Here is an 18389-nt window from a genome sequence, read left to right as displayed (position 1 = left end):
TTGAAATGGACTGACGCTTGTTTGGTAACTTGTATTTATTTCGTATTATCATGCATGTTTAGTTAATTATTTGTTGTCTTGTTATAATATTAGTTAGAAAATGTTCTCTGTGTGTACGTAGCTAAAAAACTGTGAAACTATTACTGATTTTTGGGTCGGCCCTGGTGTACCCAATGGGCCAACAAGGCCACACAACTTTCTTAGAATGGGTCGACCCATGGCCCCTGAAATTGGCTTTGAGGCCACGGGGCCAGGTCCAAGGCCAGGTCCGGGCCGGCCCATTCCCATTCTGAATGAGGACTGAAGCTTTTTGCCATAATTGATGTTAACCTCCAGATGATGAAGCAAAAAGATGTGAGCTTTCTCTATAATCTGCTGAAGTTTCGAAATGTAATCGCTGCTCCTTGAAAGATGTAGCTAGATGCTCATAAAACTGGTTGTAAAAAGAGTTGAAATATCGTCAACAAATGTCATTGTCTTGTATTGGCTGTAAAAAGAGTTGAAATGGACTGACGCTTGTTTGGTAACTTGTATTTATTTCGTATTATCATGCCTGTTTAGTTAATTATTTGTTGTCTTGTTATAATATTAGTTAGAAAATGTTCTCTGTGTGTACGTAGCTAAAAAACTGTGAAACTATTACTGATTTTTGGGTCGGCCCTGGTGTACCCAATGGGCCAACAAGGCCACACAACTTTCTTAGAATGGGTCGACCCATGGCCCCTGAAATTGGCTTTGAGGCCACGGGGCCAGGTCCAAGGCCAGGTCCGGGCCGGCCCATTCCCATTCTGAATGAGGACTGAAGCTTTTTGCCGTAATTGATGTTAACCTCCAGATGATGAAGCAAAAAGATGTGAGCTTTCTCTATAATCTGCTGAAGTTTCGAAATTTAATCGCTGCTCCTTGAAAGATGTAGCTAGATGCTCATAAAACTGGTTGTAAAAAGAGTTGAAATATCGTCAACAAATGTCATTGTCTTGTATTGGCTGTAAAAAGAGTTGAAATGGACTGACGCTTGTTTGGTAACTTGTATTTATTTCGTATTATCATGCCTGTTTAGTTAACTATTTGTTGTCTTGTTATAATATTAGTTAGAAAATGTTCTCTGTGGTACGTAGCTAAAAAACTGTGAAACTATTACTGATTTTTGGGTCGGCCCTGGTGTATCCAATGGACCAACAAGGCCACACAACTTTCTTAGAATGGGTCGACCCATGGCCCCTGAAATTGGCTTTGAGGCCACGGGGCCAGGTCCAAGGCCAGGTCCGGGCCGGCCCATTCCCATTCTGAATGAGGACTGAAGCTTTTTGCCGTAATTGATGTTAACCTCCAGATGATGAAGAAAAAGATGTGAGCTTTCTCTATAATCTGCTGAAGTTTCGAAATGTAATCGCTGCTCCTTGAAAGATGTAGCTAGATGCTCATAAAACTGGTTGTAAAAAGAGTTGAAATATCGTCAACAAATGTCATTGTCTTGTATTGGCTGTAAAAAGAGTTGAAATGGACTGACGCTTGTTTGGTAACTTGTATTTATTTCGTATTATCATGCCTGTTTAGTTAATTATTTGTTGTCTTGTTATAATATTAGTTAGAAAATGTTCTCTGTGGTACGTAGCTAAAAAACTGTGAAACTATTACTGATTTTTGGGTCGGCCCTGGTGTATCCAATGGGCCAACAAGGCCACACAACTTTCTTAGAATGGGTCGACCCATGGCCCCTGAAATTGGCTTTGAGGCCACGGGGCCAGGTCCAAGGCCAGGTCCGGGCCGGCCCATTCCCATTCTGAATGAGGACTGAAGCTTTTTGCCGTAATTGATGTTAACCTCCAGATGATGAAGAAAAAGATGTGAGCTTTCTCTATAATCTGCTGAAGTTTCGAAATGTAATCGCTGCTCCTTGAAAGATGTAGCTAGATGCTCATAAAACTGGTTGTAAAAAGAGTTGAAATATCGTCAACAAATGTCATTGTCTTGTATTGGCTGTAAAAAGAGTTGAAATGGACTGACGCTTGTTTGGTAACTTGTATTTATTTCGTATTATCATGCCTGTTTAGTTAATTATTTGTTGTCTTGTTATAATATTAGTTAGAAAATGTTCTCTGTGGTACGTAGCTAAAAAACTATGAAACTATTACTGATTTTTGGGTCGGCCCTGGTGTATCCAATGGGCCAACAAGGCCACACAACTTTCTTAGAATGGGTCGACCCATGGCCCCTGAAATTGGCTTTGAGGCCACGGGGCCAGGTCCAAGGCCAGGTCCGGGCCGGCCCATTCCCATTCTGAACGAGGACTGAAGCTTTTTGCTGTAATTGATGTTAACCTCTAGATGATGAAGCAAAAAGATGTGAGCTTTCTCTATAATCTGCTGAAGTTTCGAAATGTAATCGCTGCTCCTTGAAAGATGTAGCTAGATGCTCATAAAACTGGTTGTAAAAAGAGTTGAAATATCGTCAACAAATGTCATTGTCTTGTATTGGCTGTAAAAAGAGTTGAAATGGACTGACGCTTGTTTGGTAACTTGTATTTATTTCGTATTATCATGCCTGTTTAGTTAATTATTTGTTGTCTTGTTATAATATTAGTTAGAAAATGTTCTCTGTGTGTACGTAGCTAAAAAAGTATGAAACTATTACTGATTTTTGGGTCGGCCCTGGTGTATCCAATGGGCCAACAAGGCCACACAACTTTTTTAGAATGGGTCGACCCATGGCCCCTGAAATTGGCTTTGAGGCCACGGGCCAGGTCCAAGGCCAGGTCCGGGCCGGCCCATTCCCATTCTGAATGAGGACTGAAGCTTTTTGCCGTAATTGATGTTAACCTCTAGTAGATGATGAAGCAAAAAGATGTGAGCTTTCTCTATAACCTGCTGAAGTTTTGAAATGTAATCGCTGCTCCTTGAAAGATGTAGCTAGATGCTCATAAAACTGGTTGTAAAAAGAGTTGAAATATCGTCAACAAATGTCATTGTCTTGTATTGGCTGCAAAAAGAGTTGAAATTGACTGACGCTTGTTTGGTAACTTGTATTTATTTCGTATTATCATGCCTGTTTAGTTAATTATTTGTTGTCTTGTTATAATATTAGTTAGAAAATGTTCTCTGTGTGTACGTAGCTAAAAAACTGTGAAACTATTACTGATTTTTGGGTCGGCCCTGGTGTATCCAATGGGCCAACAAGGCCACACAACTTTTTTAGAATGGGTCGACCCATGGCCCCTGAAATTGGCTTTGAGGCCACGGCGCCAGGTCCGGGCCGGTCCATTCCCATTGTGAACCTTGGGTAGCTGAACCTGGGTGAGATCATGCCGCCATTCGGAGAATAGAATGCGCGCACGCGCAAGAAATTTGGTGGACGAAACGGACGTGCACCTCGGGGCACCAGCGGAGACCACGCACCGAACCGCAAAGCCAAAGGATACCAGTCACAGTCAGTCATGCTACCGCAAAGCCAAAGGATACCAGTCAGTCATGCCGCTGATCCAGCCGCGTGTCCGGCCCACAGAAAATCATGCCCCCGGTAGCGCACATCCATCGCCCTCCCACCAAACATCAACCATGGAAGATGGAGCTGCGAAGTAGCAAAAGGAAGTGTGAGAAAATAGCCATCTGGACACCCAATCAGAGGAAACAAGTTATGATTATACTCCGTATGATACAATCTCAATCCACGCGTGCCTCTATGCATGCCAGCAGAAGCGGTTGCAGCTGGGGCAACTGCCTGTGCGGGTGATTTGGAGAAGAAAATAACCATGAAAAAAGGAACAAAAATTTAAAAGCAGTGACATATGGAATATCCGTTTTTACCGTAGAAACTTGTGCTGTCCGTTCTACCATAGATTGTACGGTACCATAAGACAGTTTTTAGATTTCTTTTATAGTGGTTTTACATTTTTAGATTTCTCTTATAGTAGTTTTACGGTATCATGACATAAGGGATCTTCTAGACATGCTCTTACACAGTATGGATACTATTTGAATCATAGAACCATGAAAAATGGTTTCATTAACGACGCTATGGTATTCCTGGAACTTCCCTGAAATACCCAAGATTGGGTTACTTTTTTAATAGGCATCCTAATCCAATCAGCCTACTCTCTATTTCTCGAGATCTCATCCCCTCGATCCCTTTCCTACAGCCCTGCTTGCTGCTCCCCTCCCCTTCTCTCGTTCCCTCCCCTGCTGGCCTGCTCCCAAGTCCCAACCCTAACCTGCGCTTCGTCGGCCCTTTCCCTTGCCAATCCGGCCAGCCCTCTCCCTCTCCTCCAATCCGGCTCTCCTTCTCGCCCCTCCGACAGTCCAGCGACTCGGTGACGACCTCCGGCCGGCCGCTCCCCTGCTGGTTGTAGGCGGCTGCCTGCTGCCCATCACTGCAGCAGCCGCTGGCCGCCCCCCTACAGCCCTGCTCCAGTTTACCACGGCACCACTTCCATGACAACTAAATATGTATCTCTCCCTACTAATAAACCAAATAGGGTTTCTGGTCGTCCATAATGAAAATTACCCCTAAAGTTTGCATAAATTACCCACCATGCCATCGATAAGTAATAGAAAACGTTTCACAAAGCAAAAAATCTTGGACTGGACCGGCCCATGTAAAAACCTCCTATATTACGCTTTGCATGCTGGGAGAATATCCAGCACACCGTATGGGCCGGCCCATGCACAGGCGTCTGCTTTTAGTTCCGTTTATTTATTTATTTTCAGTTCCGTTTTATTTTTTATTTTAAATAATTTAGAACTTTAAATAATCTTTAAAATTTTAATAAACTGAAAATTATAAATCAACATATTTAAAAAATAAAATGTTTGTGACTTCAAAAACTGTCCGGAGTTTTGTATAAAATGCTGGCATATACAATAAAATGTTGCAATTTTAGAAAAATATTTGTACAATAAGAAAAGTCCATGATTTTAAATACAATTCCATGTAGTCAAAATTATTAAAGGCATTTAACAAAATGCTTTCTAATTGAAAATCTGTTAATGCATTAAGAAATGTTCTAAAATTTTAAAAATAGCTAATGCCTGTTTTGATAGTTTCTTTTTTTATTCAAAATTTTCCATTCCATTTTTGTTTATTTCTAATTTAAATAATTTAGAATTACATATACTTTTGCATATTAAAAAATAGGAATTTTGAAATAAAATGCTGACGAAAACAAAATGTCCATGAATTTAATAAATATATTACTGATTTATAACAATGTCCATGAATTTAATAAATATATTACTGATTTATAAAAATGTTTGTTTATTTAGAAAAACTTCATGCATTTCAAAAAAAGTTGGTGAATTTAAAATAAAATCCTTCAACATAGAAAATTATGTTCGCCTTTTTTCGAATTGGTCGCCAATTCAAAAGAAAATATTTAAACCCATTCAAAATATAAAAAATATTCACGATGATGATGATGATGTCATCAAGTGAAGGATTTTTCAATCAAGTGAAGGATGATGATGTCATCAATCTCTTTCAAAAAGGCGACCACGGAGTTATATTATAAGGATATCATCACTTTATCAATCAAAAGGTACATATGTATTCATGTTGTTATGGTCCGATACATTAAAATATTGCTATTGCCGTTATGTTAGCGTTGTTTTGTTCATACATTGCTAGTGTTGTGTTGTTTGATTCATATATTACATATAGAGGAAAAAAATTGAATTAATAGCCAACCTTCATTCCCTGGCACCGTCGCAATGCTAGACATTTTTTGTTGAAATTTGGAGGTGGGCCTTAGGCCCATTAGAGAATTTTAGAAAATCTACAAGGGCCCATGTAGGTGGTGGCATGGTAAGGTGGTGGGAGTTTAGTCCCACCCCGCTAGTGGAGGAGAGTTTGGACCCCTTTATAAGGGTCTCTCTTCCACATGCTATTGGAGAGTGAGAAGAGAAGGTGCCCTCGCGCACTCCTCCTCCGCCGCCCGCCTCGCCACGCCTCGTCACGACGCGGGTTGCGGGAATGAGCCGAGCCGAGCTCATACCTACGCGCTTATTTTTGCCGGTCAGGAAGCTCTCCGGTTCCTGTACGGGAGAGGGGCGATTAGGTTTTTGGGGAGCGATCATGCGACTGCTCGCCTCCGTCCGTCTGCTTCGTCTACGTCCGCGTCGCCCTCGTCATCGCCATGTCTTCACCAAGCGAAGCTGATCGTCTCCGCGAGGAAGCCGAGAAGAAGACGGCAGAGGATACTGCCGCCGCCGCCGCCGCTGCTGCTACGGCCAACTGGCCGATTGGAGGGTATGACTCGTTTATCCTCATGTTCGTATTTATCCTAGCAGTACTACTTGTTTGCATAGATGTATCCACTATATGCGTAGTATGTGCTAGGTTAGCTCAAGATCAGTATGTCATTAGTCTAGTCAATGCCATGCTAGTTATTATTCTGTGGATTAATGTACTCGGAAAATTGCCTATTTACTCAACAATCCAAAAACCTAATGTCTATAGGAATTTTTCGAGTAATGGTTTTGCTGCTGCACTGAAACCGGATAAGTTTACCGGTACTTTTTTCAAGTGTTGGCAAACGAGAACCACCTTATGGCTCACGGCTATGAACGTGTTCTGGGTAGCCGGTGTCACTCCTACGGAAACTATCACTCCTGAACAGGAGAAGATGTTTAAGGAGGCCACCGTCCTATTCCTTGGAGCAGTCATTAGCGTGATCGGAGATAAGCTGGTTGATGCATATTTACATATGCATGTTGCCAAGGACTTGTGGGAGGCGCTCGAATCTAAATTCGGGGCCACCGATGCTGGGAGTGAGATGTATGTTATGGAGCAGTTCCACGATTACAAGATGGTTGACAACCGTTCTGTATTGGAACAAGCTCATGAGATAATATGCATAGCTAAGGAACTTGAGGTTCTGAAGTGCAATTTGCCGGGCAAGTTTGTCGCGGGCTGTATAATTGCTAAGCTCCCTAATTCCTGGAGGAACTTTGCTACTACTCTGAAACATCAGAGGCGTGAGTTCTCAGTAGAGGACATCATCGGCCATCTGAGTGTTGAGCAGAACTCGAGAGCAAAGGACTCCAATGGAAAAGCGGTGGAAAGCTCTTCTGCTGCCAATATGGTACATCAGAGGAACTTCAATTCTCACAAGCCCAAGGGAAAGAACTCTGTCCAACAGAATACCGACTTCAAGAAGAAGGGGAAGAAGCCCTTCAAGAAGAATAAGAAGGGAGATGGCTGCTATACTTGTGGTTCAGAGGAACATTGGGCGAACAAATGCCCAAACAAGTACAAGAAGCCGGCGCAGGACTCCAAGTCTGCAAACATGATTGTGGGCAACAATGAAAGTGGTGCATCTGGGTACGGTAATTTACTTACTGTATTTACAGTTTGTCAGTCCACCGATTGGTGGGTGGACACGGGTGCAAATATTCATGTGTGTGCTGACTTATCTTTGTTCTCTTCTTATCAGGCCACCGGTCGCGGGTCCGTATTGATGGGGAATGGCGCGAATGCTTCTGTTCTTGGTGTTGGCACGGTCGATCTAAAGTTTACTTCGGAAAGGATCGTGCAGCTGAAGAACGTGCAGCATGTCCCCGCCATCAAGAAGAATCTCGTTAGTGGCTCCCTTCTGTGTAGAGAAGGGTTTAAGTTGGTGTTCGAGTCTAATAAAGTAGTAGTTATGAAAGATGGACTTTTCGTTGGAAAAGGTTATGAATGCGGAGGTCTGTTCCGCCTTTCTCTAGCAGATTTTTGTAATAAAGTCGTGAACAATATTCATTCGAGTGTTAATGAATCTGAAGTTTGGCATTCACGTCTTTGTCACATAAGTTTCGGTGTTATGTCGCGGCTAGCAAAACTGAATTTAATCCCAACTTTCACTTTAGCCAAAGGTTCTAAGTGCCACTCGTGTGTGCAAGCAAAGCAACCTCGCAAGCCTCACAAGGCTGCAGAGGAGAGACATTTGGCACCATTAGAACTCATACATTCTGATCTTTGTGAGATGAATGGTGTGTTGACTAAAGGTGGAAAGAAATACTTCATGACATTGATAGATGATTCCACTAGATTTTGCTATGTGTATCTGTTAAATACTAAAGATGAGGCTCTACACTACTTTAAAATCTATAAGGCAGAAGTTGAGAATCAACTTGAAAAGAAAATTAAACGAGTCCGGTCTGATCGTGGTGGAGAGTACTTCTCAAACGAATTTGATCCATTTTGTGCGGAACACGGCATTATTCATGAGAGGACGCCTCCCTATTCACCCCAGTCAAACGGGGTTGCCGAGCGGAAAAACCGTACTCTAACTGATTTGGTTAACGCCATGTTAGATACATCGGGTTTATCCAAGGCATGGTGGGGGACGCTATATTGACCGCGTGTCATGTCCTGAATAAAGTTCCTACAAAAGATAATGAGGTCACTCCCTACGAGGAGTGGTCGAAGAGAAGGACGACACTCTCGTACTTACGTACTTGGGGCTGCTTGGCGAAAGTCAATGTACCGATCCCCAAGAAGCGTAAGCTTGGACCAAAGACTGTGGATTGCGTTAATTTGGGATACGCTAAGAATAGCGTAGGCTATAGATTTCTAGTAGTGAAATCTGAGGTACCTGACGTGAAGGTCGGTACAATAATGGAGTCGAGGGATGCTACGTTCTTTGAGGATATATTTCCCATGAGAGATATGCAAAGCACTTCTAGACAGGAATCTGAGATAACTCCTGAACCTGCCATTCCTATGGAATATTATGAACAAACACATGATGAAAATCCTGAGGAGGATGACGAGGAAGCCCGTGGTAGGGGCAAGAGACAAAGGACTGCAAAGACCTTTGGTGATGATTTCTTCGTATACCTCGTGGATGATAATCCCACTTCTATTTCAGAAGCGTATGCTTCTCCAGATGCTGATTACTGGAAAGCTGCTGTCCGTAGCGAGATGGACTCCATCATGGCTAACGGGACATGGGAAATCACTGATCGTCCCTATGGTTGCAAACCATTGGGATGCAAGTGGGTGTTCAAAAAGAAGCTTAGGCCCGACGGTATGATTGAAAAGTACAAGGCTAGGCTTGTGGCCAAGGGCTATGCCCAGAAAGAAGAGGAAGATTTCTTCGATACTTATTCACCTGTGGCTAGACTGACCACCATTAGAGTACTACTCTCATTGGCGGCCTCTCATGGTCTTCTCGTTCATCAAATGGACGTTAAGACGGCTTTCCTGAATGGAGAGCTAAATGAGGAAATCTATATGCAACAGCCAGATGGCTTTGTGATAGAAGGTCAGGAAGGAAAGGTGTGTAAGTTGCTGAAATCTTTATATGGTCTGAGACAAGCACCTAAGCAATGGCATGAGAAGTTTAATACAACTCTGACATCTGTTGGCTTCGTTGTTAATGAAGCTGACAAATGTGTATACTATCGCCATGGTGGGGGCGAAGGAGTTATATTGTGCTTGTATGTTGATGACATACTGATATTTGGAACCAACCTCAAAGTAATTGAGGAGGTTAAGTCTTTTCTGTCTCAAAACTTTGAGATGAAGGACCTTGGGGTGGCTGATGTTATCTTGAACATCAAGCTGTTGAGAGATGATGAGGGTGGGATTACACTTCTGCAATCCCACTATGTTGATAAGATTTTGAGTCGCTTTGGATATTCAAACTGCAAAATTTGTCAAACACCATATGATCCTAGTGTGCTTATTCGAAAGTTTAAAGGCACAGCTATAGATCAATTGAGATTCTCTCAAATTATCGGTTCACTTATGTACCTAGCTAGCGCAACGAGGCCTGACATCGCGTTTGCTGTGAGCAAACTTAGCCGGTTTGTTGCAAACCCGGGCGATGTTCATTGGCGTGCTGTTGAAAGAATTATGCGCTACTTGAAAGGTACTGTCAACCACGGGCTTCACTATACGGGATTCCCATCGGTACTTGAAGGGTATAGTGATGCGAATTGGATCTCTGATGCTGATGAGATGAAGGCCACTACTGGGTATATGTTTACTCTTGGGGGTGGTGCTGTTTCCTGGAAGTCTTGCAAGCAAACGATCTTAACAAGATCGACAATGGAAGCAGAATTAACAGCATTAGACACATCTGGTGTCGAAGCAGAATTTCTTCGAGATCTTTTGATGGACTTACCTGTGGTTGAGAAGCCGGTTCCGGCTATCCTTATGAACTGCGATAATCAGACGGTTATTGTTAAAGTGAAGAGTTCAAAGGACAATATGAAGTCCAACAAACATATAAGAATGAGATTGAAGTCTGTCAGACGTTTGAGAAACTCCGGAGTGATAGCGTTGGATTATATCCAAACGGCTAAGAATCTGGCAGATCCCTTTACTAAAGGGCTATCACGTGTTGTGATAGATAGTGCATCGAGGGAGATGGGTATGAGACCCACATGAGTTGCCATGGTAGTAACCTAACCTATATGATCGGAGATCCCGTGAAGTAGGACCTGAGAAAACAAGCCAGTGGTGAACTGAGGAGAGTAACTTTACTAACCCACTCCGTTGGAGATGCAGTACTCTCGGATATTGTACGGTAGGATGACTACTGTCTTAATGTGTTCTAAAGCTTACATGTAAGCAAGATGCTGTCCTACAGAGCGATCTTTGGAGGAACACACCTATATGAGCTTGACTGCTGGTCACAGTCTATGAGGTTTGGGTGATCTCTAGTAAACTCATGAATAGGCCAGGAGTGTGACTAATATGCTCCACCCGAGGGGTCACCTTCGGCAGTCTAGTACTAGTAAGACTTGTGGTGAAGCTCTTTTACGCCAAGCTGACAATTCAAGGCATAGTCCATTGTTCAGTTGTAAAGGAGTGTAGCTACTTGTTCTAGGTGAAGCTCAACCTTAATAGGTCTTCACTGAAATGCTGGTATATTAAAACAGTGATTGGAACGAGGGAACACGATGTGCCCTTGAGATCTGGTGGGGGATTGTTGAAATTTGGAGGTGGGCCTTAGGCCCATTAGAGAATTTCAGAAAATCTACAAGGGCCCATGTAGGTGGTGGCATGGCAAGGTGGTGGGAGTTTAGTCCCACCCCGCTAGTGGAGGAGAGTTTGGACCCCTTTATAAGGGTCTCTCTTCCACATGCTATTGGAGAGTGAGAAGAGAAGGTGCCCTCGCGCACTCCTCCTCCGCCGCCCGCCTCGCCTCGCCTCGTCACGACGCGACGCGGGAATGAGCCGAGCCGAGCTCATACCTACGCGCTTATTTTTGCCGGTCAGGAACGGAGAATACGTAACGGACAAGGAACGATCCGAGACGTCGGATCGTGGCTGTTACCGACTCGGACGTGGGCTTGGCCCACGTCTCTCCACCCAGCCGCCTTTATAAGCACGCGATCGCCTACCCTAGCCGTCACGAGAATCAGATCACATCTGCCTCACGCCTTCGTTCCTTGACTGCTGCTGCCGCCGGCGACTCCGTCCCGTTTACCGCGTACACGGTCGACGGGAGAGCAGGCCTCCGAAACCTCGCCTCTCCGGTTCCTGTACGGGAGAGGGGCGATTAGGTTTTTGGGGAGCGATCACGCGACTGCTCGCCTCCGTCCGTCTGCTTCGTCTACGTCCGCGTCGCCCTCGTCATCGCCATGTCTTCACCAAGCGAAGCTGATCGTCTCCGCGAGGAAGCCGAGAAGAAGACGGCAGAGGATACTGCCGCCGCCGCCGCTGCTGCTGCTACGGCCAACTGGCCGATTGGAGGGTATGACTCGTTTATCCTCATGTTCGTATTTATCCTAGCAGTACTACTTGTTTGCATAGATGTATCCACTATATGCGTAGTATGTGCTAGGTTAGCTCAAGATCAGTATGTCATTAGTCTAGTCAATGCCATGCTAGTTATTATTCTGTGAATTAATGTACTCGGAAAATTGCCTATTTACTCAACATTTTTCATATAGTCAACCAGCCCAAAGACTTTCAGGGGACCTGGAAATGAAATCAGCAGCAGCACCCGGTATCGGCCGGAGGTTGGTGAGCCCTCCGCAAAGACAGAGTAACCAGACAATGGCCAGTTTTTTTCTTCTGCCTGTGTCTGAAATGAAATGTTTCCCCTCTTTCTCATGTCATCTAGGCTGGTTGAAGTGTGGCAAATGAGTTGCTGTGAAGGTTAGCACAAAATGAGCATCAAACATGGTGATAATCCACTACACCAATGGCAGTAGGCATGCAGCAGTAGCAGCAGTACAATTTACTACTGTACTTAGAATTCAGAAGAAGCAGCTCTGCGTCTCTGACCCCACTCACCTACCGCCAACCGCCCCCATCGGCTCCTTCCCTTGCTCCACCACCGTATAAAGTCAGCGAGGTCCGCCGAGCACCACCAGCTCCTCCACCACCGTCTCCACCAACCCCGCAACAGAGCAGAGCCACAATGGACATGGACATGGCGTCGCTGCTGCCGTTCGTGCTGGCGCTGGTGGCGATCCCGATCTCGCTGGCGCTGCTGGACCGGCTGCGGCTGGGCCGCCTGCCGCCGGGCCCGCGCCCGTGGCCGGTGGTGGGCAACCTGCGGCAGATCAAGCCCGTGCGGTGCCGCTGCTTCCAGGAGTGGGCGGAGCGGTACGGGCCCATCCTCTCCGTCTGGTTCGGCTCCTCGCTCACCGTCGTCGTCTCCACCTCCGAGCTGGCCAAGGAGGTGCTCAAGGAGCACGACCAGCAGCTCGCCGACCGCCCCCGCAACCGCTCCACCCAGCGCTTCAGCCGCAACGGCCAGGACCTCATCTGGGCCGACTACGGCCCGCACTACATCAAGGTGCGCAAGCTCTGCAACCTCGAGCTCTTCACCCAGAAGCGCCTCGAGGCGCTGCGCCCCATCCGCGAGGACGAGGTCACCGCCATGGTCGAGTCCGTCCACCGCGCCGCCGCCGGCCCCGGTAAGCTGCTAGCTCTAACCCAGATCGCACGCACCCCTTCTTTCCTTTTCCTTTTCCTTTCCCCCCCACCGCACATCTCGGAGACGCTGAGCGTGTCATTTTGGAGAAAGCGAGGGTGGTTGCTGCAAAACAAAGCCAGGGAGGTTATCTTTTGTCTCAAGCATAGTGGAGGTGCTGTCCTCCTCGTGTTTGGTGGGTTTGGTCGACCAGTTTGCTCTGCTGTGTGTTGACGATGCCGACGATGCGCAGACGTTCCAAAATGCCAGGCCTGGGTCGGTCATTTCGTGTTAATCTTGACAGATTGTTTGCGGTGCCAAATTTGCAATGGATCGCAGGAACAATTGTTTATTCTTGACAGATTTGGTGCTAGAGTAAACGGAGCTGATCCGTTGAAATGCCTCCATGGGGTGCATTCCTGTTGAGTGGCCACATGGCAAGCACGTTGCTAGTGCACTGAATCCTTAATTAAGGTATAGATTAAAATGCATTGACACAAATAAACCATCGTTGGTCTCTTCTAGTCTGTTGAGGGGCCTTGGGTTTATTTTATTATTCCGCAGACTCGATCTCGACACGATCATGGTGGTTGCATGTTATACAAGTAGGCTGCGCTTCACATGGGGCTTAGTACACATGGGGGTAGTAATAGTAATCTCGATTTGATATGCCATTTAAGCTTCAGATTAAGACAATCTGCTGCTTTCTGCACTACTGTTAGTTCAGATAATTCGATGCCACAAATAGACCGTGACGCTACTCCATTCCTTTATCGGCAGAACAGTTTGTCTTATTGTGTACTAGAGCCGAGCGGATGATCCGGTACTTGAATAACTGTATGACATTTTGGCCTTCCAGAGAGTCAGTGTCATGACAAGCACACTCCTTGTGGTAATAAGCCATTTTTAATGACACAATGCTATTTTAGGCTCAAGCATTGTCTTGTGGCATAATACCTGTTTAGCCAAGCCGGAAATCTTGACTTAACTATCATAGCCACACAAATAACATATAGAGTGCTATTGTTATCTTATCTTTTAGTGTCACCAATGCAATGGATGTAGCTCCATATTGGTACAGAACTGATGTAGTTTATGTGTACAATTTGGGATAAATTTATATGTTGTGAGTATAGGAGCAGCTTACCTTGTACTGTTTGGCAACAATGCCCATGTTTATCTGCCCAAAAATCTTAGCTTGATGTCCAACAGACTGAGCTTTTGTTAATAGCAATGGACCTATACTGGTATAAGTACTAAAACAGATCAGATTAATGATAGCTTCAGGTGTGACTTTGACTGCAATCAGTATAGGCTTTAGTCCTTGGGCAGTCTTACTACAGCAGTTGGGTTACTGGTAATTGATTGAGAGCAGTTAGTCCAGATCGTTATTTCATTGAGTTAATTGGTATCACAAGTCCAAAAAATGGGAGTCCAATTATGAAATGTTTTATCAAGGTACTAGAACATTGAAATGGCAAGGCATCTTTGTTCAGTAAGCAAAATGGAATGCTTGATGTGCTTCAGACATAAAAAAGGGGCAACACATCCTTCCTATTACATCTCATTGATGATCTCTGGTTAGTGGTCAGTGGCACGCACACAAATTACAACTTGCTTTCACTTATTGTACTGTGCATGATGCTCCACATGCCAAGGCATCTTTGTTCAGTAAGCAAAATGGAATGCTTGATGTGCTTCAGACATAAAAAAGGGGCAACACATCCTTCCTATTACATCTCATTGATGATCTCTGGTTAGTGGTCAGTGGCACGCACACAAATTACAACTTGCTTTCACTTATTGTACTGTGCATGATGCTCCACATGCCAAGGCATCTTTGTTCAGTAAGCAAAATGGAATGCTTGATGTGCTTCAGACATAAAAAAGGGGCAACACATCCTTCCTATTACATCTCATTGATGATCTCTGGTTAGTGGTCAGTGGCACGCACACAAATTACAACTTGCTTTCACTTATTGTACTGTGCATGATGCTCCACATGCATGCTGCCTCATCAGGAATATGCTAGACTAATTAAATGCCATTTCATGCTTCCCTCCTTTGCCTCAAGACCTCAACCCTATTATTTCAACCTTAATAGGAATACTTTAACTTATTTTTCACCCTTCTCTTTCTTTGAAATACATCTGGCATCGCATTTAATTTCATATTCAGTGTGTGTTTCAGTATTAATGTAGCATATTCATGCGAATGTATAGTCTTGTGCGTTAAGCATAGCCTTCTCTCTGATAACATGTTGATTTGTAATAGGAATGTTTTTTCGAAAAGGATTACGATAGGAATATAAGCTAGCAGATATCCAGAAGAAGAAGAAAAATACAAGTTTAGCTTTATTTTCTTGGGACATTCTTTGTCAGTGAACACCAATAATTGGCCTGCTGTGTGGATTGTGTTCAACTGGATATCCACATGGATCCTTTGCAACAATGTTTAGGTATTTGCGGTTGTCGTGCAAAACATTAATTGGTATATACCCCTCAATTTTATGTTATATTAGGTTTTTGGCATAATTTAGCAAAACATTTATTGTTCTATATTGTTGGCTGTTACTGTTAGTTCATGAGCCAGCCTCACAAAACGGAAACATGGCATATCCCGCATGACATACACAATGTAACAGTTTATATTACTTAATCACTTTAATCCGTAAACCAGCTTGGGCTCTTTCCTAACAGTATTGACTATTACTTAAAAAAAAACAGTATCGACTATTGAGTTTTACATTGACAGTATTTCCTAACAGTATTATCTATTCATATGTTCTTTCAGGTAATGAAGGAAAGCCATTGGTAGTGAGGAATCACCTTGCTATGGTGTCTTTCAACAATATAACAAGGCTAGCTTTTGGGAAGCGGTTCATGAATGCAAATGGTGACATTGACGAAGAAGGGCAGGAATTCAAGCTTATTGTCAACAATGGGATCAAAATTGGTGCATCTCTCTCTGTTGCTGAATACATTTGGTACCTGAGATGGCTGTGTCCACTTAATGAGGAGCTTTACAAGACCCACAATGAGAGAAGGGATCGTCTGACCAAGAAGATCATTGAAGAGCATGCGCAGGCCCTCAAGGAGAGCGGTGCTAAACAGCACTTTGTGGATGCACTGTTCACTCTCAGAGAGAAGTATGACCTTAGTGATGACACAGTTTTCGGACTTCTATGGGTATGTAGGATGCCCCTTCATAACTAAGTAATTTATCTTATATTCCATTTCCTTTTAATTTCAAATGAGATGCCCTGCTAATTTTTAATATGGAATGAGATAGCATCGCCTTCTTAGTTCTTCCATTCTTCGCACAAATGCTACATAATAGCTTTCATTAAATTGATTGATTTATGGATCAAGAGAAATCTCATTAAGTTTTGTTAGATTTAGTAGGTAACTTAGGTGAGATGCCACTGTCTCAAGGTTGGTATAGTATGCTGGGATTGTAAAATGTATGTTTACTTTCGAGTCGGATATTAGGTAGTGCTTTGATCTTTATCGTTACAATCATTCAACTACCAAAAATGGTTTGCAAGAGTTTATAAGCTACTCAGCTATTTATTAATTATTTCATTGGATGCCTCTTCATATTTCTATCTTGCACATGCCAAACTTAATAAACTTGTTCATGCCGGCAAATCTATACCATAGAAGTACTGCTATTTACTGAAATTCAAGCCTGGTAATCTCATCTCTTACCAAAATACCATCCCTTTCTTATGTTCAGGACATGATCACCGCTGGGATGGACACGACAGTCATATCAGTCGAATGGGCCATGGCAGAGCTGGTCAGGAATCCCAGGGTGCAGCAGAAGCTGCAAGAGGAGCTCGACAATGTCGTCGGCCGTGACCGCGTCATGGCCGAGACCGACTTCCAGAACCTGCCGTACCTGATGGCCGTCGTCAAGGAGTCCCTCCGTCTGCACCCGCCGACGCCGCTCATGCTGCCCCACAAGGCCAGCGCGAGCGTCAAGGTCGGCGGCTACAACATCCCCAAGGGTGCCAACGTCATGGTGAACGTGTGGGCGGTGGCCCGAGACCCCAAGGTGTGGAGCAGTCCGCTGGAGTTCAGGCCGGAGCGCTTCCTGGAGGAGAGCATCGACATCAAGGGCAGTGACTTCAGGGTGCTGCCCTTCGGCGCGGGCCGGAGGGTGTGCCCCGGCGCGCAGCTCGGGATCAACCTCGTCGCCTCCATGATCGGGCACATGCTGCACCATTTCAAGTGGTCTCTGCCGGAAGGCACCAGGCCGGAGGACATTAGCATGATGGAGTCCCCCGGGCTCGTCACCTTCATGGGCACGCCGCTGCAGGCCATCGCCACGCCGCGCCTGGAGAAGGAGGAGCTGTACAAGAGGGTCCCGGTTGAGATCTGAGCGGCATGTGCTGCTTTCCTTGGAGTGTTGTTACACCGCTCGCTGCTTTCAGTTAGGTCCTGGATGGAGCTCGTGTTGTTGTAAATCGTGAGTTGTTGAACTGCCTTTTTTGAATCTCATAAAGTGACGACGGCAGATCGTTTCTACCTTTATTAGTTGTTCCTTCGCATATAGTTTTCTTTTTTATGTTAACAGTTTAACACAACTGTTAAGCTTCATGTTGTTCCTTCGCATATAGTTTTGTTTTTCTGTTAAAGCTTCATGTTGTTCCTTCGCATATAGTTTTGTTTTTCTGTTAAAGCTTCATGTTGTTCCTTTGCATATAGTTTTGTTTTTCTGTTAACAGTTTAACACAATTGTTAAGCTTCATGCATTAGTCAACGCAACCTCTCATGTGTGATGGGGAAGACAAGTTAACACGTACAATCGGAAGAGAGCGATGGTGCGCGAAACTCACATATGACTCAAGAGGCCTCTGCGTGGACAAAAAGGAGGGCTATCAGCAATTTTTTAATAAATTGCAAAAACCAGGACTTAAACTCAAGACCTTAGCTTTCATATCATGTTAAAGCTTCATGCACTAGCCAACGCAACAAAAAACCCGAACTGATGGAAAGGGCTAGTGCAACCCACATATACTGTAACAACAACAAATCATACTAGGCAATATATCTTCTTGTAGACTGATATTCGGCGATGATAACACATTCAGGCCCTGTTAAAGAAACCTATTGTATAAAATTTAGAGGAGGATACATCCGAGTATCCTTTAGTGGAGTATACCTCTTTAAAAGAAAGGTTTTAAAGAGTCGTTTCTAATTGATCCTCTAAACTTAATGGAGTAACTTTGTTTATCAAATCTTTTTAGTTTACACAGTACTTTTAAATTGCATTTGCACACGTATTAAATCCAAACATGATAATTAAGGTTCACACAATTCACTAATTCAAATGCAAACACGCGGAAGAGTTGAAATGAAGTAAAGAGCATGATAAAATCACAACTATGAAGTTTTATGGAGATGCCACTTATGCTCGACAAGATCATCTTGGAGGTGGATATGAACTTCTGGGTTCTCGATGTTTTTTTTTGACAAGAATGGGTTCTCGATGTTGCGATGCATTGTGACGAATCTTTATATCCTATTTG

General features: G+C 44.1%; 1 protein-coding gene across 1 annotated transcript; it reads left to right on the top strand.

The window, feature by feature from the left end:
* The first annotated feature begins 12063 nt into the window (after positions 1–12063).
* LOC123444018 (cytochrome P450 98A1) lies at positions 12064–17391 on the top strand. Its single transcript, XM_045120615.1, has 3 exons — positions 12064–12857; positions 15647–16041; positions 16592–17391. Exons 1-3 carry the CDS (start codon positions 12356–12358, stop codon positions 17237–17239), a joined length of 1545 nt encoding a protein of 514 aa, XP_044976550.1. The 5' UTR covers positions 12064–12355; the 3' UTR covers positions 17240–17391.
* Positions 17392–18389: the final 998 nt, after the last annotated feature.

The sequence above is a fragment of the Hordeum vulgare genome, chromosome 1H (assembly GCF_904849725.1).
Source record: "Hordeum vulgare subsp. vulgare chromosome 1H, MorexV3_pseudomolecules_assembly, whole genome shotgun sequence".
NCBI classification, from domain to species: domain Eukaryota; kingdom Viridiplantae; phylum Streptophyta; class Magnoliopsida; order Poales; family Poaceae; genus Hordeum; species Hordeum vulgare.
Note: the sequence above shows the minus strand (reverse complement) of the source record. Positions and strands in the feature narration are given on the sequence as shown.

Coding starts and splice junctions, on each gene's coding strand:
- LOC123444018 (XM_045120615.1), top strand. CDS start 12,356: ATGGACATGGACATGGCGTCGCTGCTGCCGTTCGTGCTGGCGCTGGTG. Junction 12,858..15,646: donor CCGCGCCGCCGCCGGCCCCG/GTAAGCTGCTAG, acceptor ATGTTCTTTCAG/GTAATGAAGGAAAGCCATTG. Junction 16,042..16,591: donor CAGTTTTCGGACTTCTATGG/GTATGTAGGATG, acceptor TCTTATGTTCAG/GACATGATCACCGCTGGGAT.